Raw genomic sequence first — 7,532 nt, 5'->3', positions numbered from 1 at the left:
GTACTTCCATTGAAGAATGTGTCCAGCACCAGAAGCTGCGTTGGTTGGGACATGTTTTACGCATGCCGAACCATCGTTTGCCGAAGAGGGTACTGTTTTCCATGCCCAATTCGGAGTGACGTAAACAGAGAGGTGGCCAACCCATGACCTGGCAGAGGAGTATGAAGGAGATCACGAAACGCTTGGGTGCTGTCGGTGCGTGATCCTCACTGTGCCTGGTTGGAGACACTACAAGATATGGCTGCCAACCGATGTCAGTGGCGTTCTTGTTGTCAGTTTCTATTCAGACTGCCTGAGTGAATGTCTGGAGGTGTAGACACCTCGGAATGATTGTGTTAAGCTAGCAAGAAGTCACTCCCCCGTCCACCTTTACTCTTTTCTTTACAATAAGGCTTTCAAATAAATCATGGTTGTACGGCAGTGAAACACTGACGTCATGCTGTCGATGATGATGTGGACACAACAGGAATGATTTTCGTACCGTCACAACAAAATTTAGGCCTTCAGTAAAAGGTGGTGTAGCTTTGACCAAAAAGTATGATGCGGCTGCCTCCTGTACTATTGTGTATAACCAGTGCTTACGGGGTTGAGGTCTGGCAACTACTCTACTACTACTCGAATGAAAGAGGTACAGACCACAACGTAACACAACTCGCAACGGATTAACAGTACTCAAAGGAAAGTGTGCTTCAGTTGGCCAATCACAGTAACAGACATTAGCTGGTCTTTGACAGCTACAGACTCAAGCACTGGTGATATCCCCTACATCGAAGACGAAACGCTTGTAAGCTCGGTGAATGGATCGACAGGCACCTGATCATTCACTAATTATTCGTTAGTACAAAGCCGGTTGACTTATGGGTCAAGAGGGAGACAGTCACATACCTGGAGAAAGAACAGTTTTGGCTTTCCAACAAGCGTAGGGCAACGGTCGCCACGAAAGCAAGAGACAACAGCTTCCACCGAGACGGGACCATCAGTCGCGTAAATCATGCCATTTTCTCCGTGACTCAGAATGAAGCAAACGAAACTATCGGAACTACTGTGGTCAAGCGTTGCAGCTGTCAAGCAGGAAGGGTCAAGCAAGAAACACGCGTTAAAACCAATCAAGAGCAGTACAATACTTGGCATTGTGGATCAATCTGACCGACATATTATCTTAGAGGATGCATAGTTAGCATCCCAAACACGAAAGCAACTTCTGGGTGTAAGAAGTCCTTAGAAGGAGAGGGTACGCAGGCTAATTCTGTTGTGACGAGGTTTATCTGTCATCAGTTCCACCGAGTAACCGAATGGAAATCGTGAATTTCGCTTGGGGGCGAAAGGTAGACTGAAAGTCGGGTAGCACTGGGGGTGCGACGCGTAGCAAATTTCCCTCAAAAATGCCACAGCTGATTTGCCTAACACAGAATGAAGCTTATGCGTCTTAGGAGTTAAGCGCCCAACGTTTTCTAGTAACTGTGGTAAACGCAACCAGACTATGGAATACCACATTGACCAGCGCACCCCGCCGAACAGTAGGTGAGACACGTCAAAACCGGCTGAGGCGTATTTCCATTTGTAAACAAATCCCTTGGGACTTGAAGCATGTGAGTGGTGTGCCAAGTCAGGCTAATTCAGAGTTGTCTTCAGCTGAGCTACATTTATTGTTTATAAATGCGATCGTTGGTAGGATCCGATATTAGGATCAAAAGATGTCACACGATCTCGTTAGCTTCTTTCGGAGCTCATCAGCGTAACATGTATTCATGAATAGAAATATAATCCGTTCAGCTGTAACACCCTTCCGGTGCCTAGCTACCATGCTACCAGAAGCAAGCACGAGGGCTGATACACTGCCAAGGTGCCCAAGCCTAGACAGGGGAAGTCGAGAGGCAGAGGTCGGATTCGAGCCACGGACCTTCTGGTCAGTAAATTCGCGCTCCAACCACTTGAGCCATCTCACCACTGTATTCACGAAACCATTGCCAAGTGAGCATCGTGACATATGGTTATGTGGATAGTCCAGTAGACAGAAAACAATGACAGTTAAAACCGATTCAAAGACCAGGGAACCTCGTTACAAGTTTCTTAAAACTGGAGCCAAAGAACTTGTCCGGTTTCATTGAGGAACACAATTAAGCGCGAGCTGCACTATCAGACTCAATGCGCACAATTTTAGAAAGGCAACACAAAAGCTTTTGGACAACCCAACGAATATCAGCTTGAGCACATTACTAGGAGTCCCTCATTTACTTGTTCAACTACTGGATGGCAAGTGTCAAGAAACATCTGATAACATCCGAAATCGGTAAGGAAAACACAGACAATAATACTCGCGCAGGTATGAGAGCGGAGTGCTTTGCCGGGAGCCCGATGTATTCGTGATTCACAACCTGTGCGTTGAAGCAGTGTGTGAGAGAAACATAGATCAGGCAAACGGATCTAAGGTTCGAATTACCTTCATGAAACAAACGTTGCATCATTGCCCGGTTCACGTTGAAATATCGTTGTACATGATAGCCCAGCCGTTTGAACAGACGCTCCACCCGATCCGCATCTTTGTCTGTCCCATATCGGCAAGCTTGACCAGTCTCCGGAAGGAAGTCCCGTTGATTGATGAGGAAGCATTGTCCCCGATAGATACGTTTAGCCGGATTGATGTCATAGATTGGATAGTATAAATCAGGGTCGTAAACGTTTTGTGTGGATAGCTTCCAAACTACCGTAGGTGGCGAATAGTCTTTGAAACTGAAATTGGAATACGGGCAAAAGTAGCAGTATGACCATGTATGGGTAGTCAGGACCAACCAAATTAGGATGCGGAACGCCTACCCATAAAGCTATAACAATAAAGTACAAAGGACACCGCATACCCAATCAGATTCGTAGTAAATGATGAAGGAAGCACTCAGAATACTTTTCACGGCAAAGGTTCTGCCTGAAAACCCGCACGATAGTAGTGTAATGACGGAATTTTATCGGTTATGGTAAACAAGTCATTTTGATCACCAAGTCCTTGCTAGTTATCGACAGGCACATCAATCAGTTGCTGCTTAAACGAGTCGTCGTAAGTATGTCACCCATAGGCACTGTCTTCTACAAGTGTGAGGCTGGTAGGATGTCGTGCTCAGCACTATACAATGTAAATGGGCAGTTGCTCGGGCGAGAGGTCATCGGGCTTGTGTTCACCTCAAATTCGTTGCAGTATTATAGTCGCTTGCTGATACACCCACAAACAGAAGCCCATTTCCTGAATAGGCGAAGCTGACGACAGGCTTTCTAGGGAATACAAAACGGCCTTGTTGAATGAAGCTTTGTTCCGGAGGATCGTGCCAGATGAGTGAAAATTAACGCCTATAGAAACAATCATCAGGCTTAATAAAAAGCACCAGTACTCTAGTTCCCATATCAACGAAAACGACCGTGTAGAACAACAAGAACTGGAACCTGCACAATCAGACGACAAACGATCGCTGAAAAACTTACAAGTAATCTCGCCGTCGTATCACAGCAGCATCGGATGCCTGAAAAGTCGTAAAATGATTTATAGCGAAGGCACGAGGAGAAACACAGAGCGAATCAGAAAACCAGTAGGTGAACACTACAGTTCATATCTGTTAGAAATAATTCACTTTACTTAAGAAAACTTCGTGGAATGATTTGCTCAATGGGCCAGCACAAAAACCGAGTGGTCTTCGCCGACCACTTTTCAGGGACTTGAGTCAAAACGAGCAACTTTACGAATAACCAGTAGCTTCGAAGGAGGCGCGCATGGAACATCCATAGGGTAATCCTCAATTAGTACACAATCAGCCGCCACCCCTAGCGTCCGGTTGCCAGAAAACTGACGACAGTTCATCCCAACGTTCTCACCGTCGACCGCAAACCACGCTGAACAGTATAGTTGTAGAAATGTGAGTGTACAGAGTCGAAGTGCTCACGAGAACTGCTCGTAGTTGGGAATATTGAAGGACCACGTAAAGCTTCTAAATATTTGGGCAGTGGTACGTGTCCGGACAACAGGGACTGTCCATCACGACGTCAAGTACACACCTCTCTAATCCGAAATACGACAGAAGTGATGGCCTGCGGGATTTTTATTTTCACAACAATGTGGTATCACCAGCCGTACAGGCTATAGGTATGTTATCCGTCAAGATTTATATATATATATATATATATATATATATATATATATATATACCAGGAGACTATTGATGTGGAAATAAACTCAGATATAGACATATGACAATGAAACAGTATGTGTCAAAATAGTCTCCCTTCAAAACATGACCTGGTAAACAAACCTGATCCACTTGAATTGTAGGTGATATTTGGAAAAATTATGTTTTACAACCATAACAGAATGGCCTGTCACTTTGATACTCATACCAGAGCTGAAGGCTGTTTGAACCAATAATCCCATCCAGATGTCCGAAGATTACCTTGTCTTAGGTAGGTCATCGCACGCCCTGCATGGGTACAGTAGGTTACCAATGACTAAACTGCACAGTAGGACAGATTTTTTTCCAACGAGACCCGTACTCAGCAATTCCGGGGACCGACGAAACTGTTTACCATTAAGTCACTGTGGATACAATACTGAGAAACGGCATGATTCAGTCAATCTGAGGTTGAGACATATCGACAGACTGTACCAATGGCTATTTAGCAAACCCGGAGCTGGATTAAGAAATGACCATTCATTTTCAAAAGGTAGTAGAAAACCCAAAATAGGAGAGTGCGGTACCTGCCGTGAAGACGCTTTCTGGCATAGACTTTTCATCTTATTTATCGTACGTGATGAACATACTCAAGAAGTCTTTCAAAAAGGTTGGGGCATTGTGCACGATACTCGAACTACCACTACTAATACTGCTCATACGCGGCTGACCGACCGAACTTTTCGGTTGAATTGCCGTAACAGTTGTAACATAATATAGTTGTGTTTGAAGCTAACTGACACAGGCACGAACGAAAGTGACCGAGGGCGTTGTATATAAAGACGGCCAGCAAGACTTACATGAACATGAGCGTCCTCGACAAACGATTGCTTCATACCAGGGGCTTGGAAAACGTTTCCCATAACCATAAAACGCCTTTCAAACGGGCAGCCGACGAGTAGCAGTCGGAGGCTATCTGTAAAGTTGTAATAGACTGTTATTAACACACCCGTGGTCGGAATCAACAAATCAATCATACAATACATCTTAAGTGTTTTAAATAACGGACAACAGCGAACCGATTGACCTCCACAAGCTTTATGAACACGCTAGTCTGGGTGGGTCAGGTTCAAACCGGCACCTGATCCTCTTAACAGGGAAGGACCGAATCAAGTAAATACCGCAGCGGCGTTGCTAAACACCTGGAGAAGACATCAGCCTAGCATTCAAACGACGAGCACAAAACGTTCCAACTGAAAATTAACTTGTTGGCCTGGTATATTAACTGGTTTGAAATCAGTTCGCGTCAATTATATCTCCTCGAATAGTGATGAACCGTTTACAAACGCCGCTTGAACCCAGGTCATATATATTGAATTGCTCTTTACGGTTCAGGAGCACGAGTAATGCTGAGTCTGCATAATACGGTGGTCACCAGTACTCGAGACTTTACACAGTAATCTGAGCGGTCCATTAACGGTACTTTAAAAGCGGGAACAACGGTTTATTTTGGGTGGGGAACCGGGATGTGTTGCAACGTGAGTGAAGTCGGCGAGGTTTTAATAGAGATTCGCTAGCTTTAGAAAGCACCTCAGGAAGATCACCTTGCGGCACGTTGTTGCACATGATGTTAGCCGTTGTACCTCTGTTTTTGGTGGATCTATGAAAACAGACTAACATATGACTTAAGCCAGTCGCACATGTGAGGTGGATGGTTGCTAATTAGACGGAACCTTAAGGTGTTCCAAGTACCAAATGCCAGTTCATGAATATGGACTTCACAGATTCCCTCATGGTCATCTTGAGCTAATCAACCTGACTGGATCAGAGAGTCGACAAATATCGATGATCACGCATATTACGTACCATCCGCTCGCAATCTTCATCAGATCTCTGTCCGTTGATGTATTTTTGAAGGGCTGCAACTAAGGATCATACCGTTGAGGTACAGTTCACGTAGCAGGTGGACTTTTACTTCTTTAGTTTCGGAAGACTATCTACTGGGATAAGATTAGCCGTCTTCGGAAATTTCTCGGATGAACACCACCCAGGCGACAAGCGTACATGGTCAACAAATCTCAGCATTGTGTAGACGTAAAACACTACTCTTCAACAGCTCACGATCGGTTTGCCCCTCTTGGGGCTCATTAGATAATGGCAGTCCTCAAGTTTTCGTAACCCTTATTTTCTACTTGAACCAAAACTGCACGAAATTGGCGACATGTACTCATTTGCATACAGATTTGGTTTTGATGGCAGACTCAGTACCGACTCAGTGAATGCGGAGACCAAATGGAACATCAAACTGTACTCCAAATCCAGTTTTCTGGCGCGTTCGTCGAAGTCTGCGAAAAGAAAACAATATTTTGCAAAGCGCTCTATCAAGATGAACACAACTTATTCGCTAATGCCTTGGAATTGCGGTCAGTAGACTGAGTAGAAATGGCAAATGAGTCCCATGTGGCGCTACTTCGGTGATTCGTTCTGAACAGCCGTCCAAGTTTGATTGCAAAACGTTGACTTTTAGCTGACATCCTATTGAGCACTGCGGTTCACGGTGACTCCCACAATCGGAGTTGAAAGCACTGGAACTCCAGAGCAGCTCAGCTGGTGCACAGCCTCTTAGGATGGAGTTCGTTGTTAGAGATAAACTACTCAGCATGTGCTGAAGTAGACTTCTTGATGAACAAAATGGTGGTTGCTCTCTAGGTATTCTGACGCTGAAAACGACCGGTTGGAACGAACAACTCACACCGAAACAGTCTTCTTCCTTCAGTGATAGTTCGCATATTCTGATCGTTTTAACATACTGGCCATAAGTTTCCTTAGTGAAGTCTGAGGACAGGCTTATCGCCATCCTATTGCGAAGTTTTTACAATGTTTGTGTGAATTCTGACCACGGATTCGCCCATATTCGCTTGTTCTAGCTTTCCACGGTCGCAAGAAGAGCGGACAGTTCGATTAGCAAGTTAACAGTTGCCAGCTCCCGAACTAAAAAGAATTTATCGGTACCGCCTTCCGGACTCTTCTAAATACTCCACTACGGTATGTCGATTCGCAGTGGAACGGGGTCGCCACATCCTATAGCACTGCGCAACTAGGGACGCTCAAAACCTGGACACTAGATACATCATCATCATCATCAACGACAGCATGACATCAGTGCTCAACACCAATGCTTCACTGCCGTACAGCCATGACTTATTTCAAAGCCTTATTGTAAACAAAAGAATAAAGGTGGTTGGGGGAGGGACTTAGTGCTAGCTTAACACAATCATTCCGAGGTGCCTACACCTCCAGACATTCACTCAGGCAATCTGGACAGAAACTGACAACAAGAACGCCACTGACATCGGTTGGCAGCCATATATTGTAGTGTCTCCAACC

The 7,532-nt window shown here is 45.0% G+C and overlaps 1 protein-coding gene across 1 annotated transcript in view; it reads right to left on the bottom strand.

The window, feature by feature from the left end:
• Positions 1–5,191, bottom strand: part of T265_08003 (hypothetical protein) — a gene marked incomplete at both ends in the record, with an annotated part of 13,842 nt that extends 8,651 nt beyond the window's left edge. The window contains 4 exons of the mRNA XM_009173684.1: positions 886–1,061; positions 2,441–2,730; positions 3,469–3,506; positions 5,006–5,191. Coding sequence (XP_009171948.1) covers positions 886–1,061; positions 2,441–2,730; positions 3,469–3,506; positions 5,006–5,191 — 690 coding nt within the window. The remainder of the gene's footprint in view (positions 1–885; positions 1,062–2,440; positions 2,731–3,468; positions 3,507–5,005) is intronic.
• Between the last annotated feature and the right edge of the window lie 2,341 nt (positions 5,192–7,532).

The sequence above is a fragment of the Opisthorchis viverrini genome, assembly GCF_000715545.1.
Source record: "Opisthorchis viverrini unplaced genomic scaffold opera_v5_193, whole genome shotgun sequence".
Lineage (NCBI taxonomy): Eukaryota > Metazoa > Platyhelminthes > Trematoda > Opisthorchiida > Opisthorchiidae > Opisthorchis > Opisthorchis viverrini.
The sequence above is the reverse complement of the archived record's forward strand: the minus strand, read 5'-3'. Positions and strand labels throughout refer to the sequence as shown.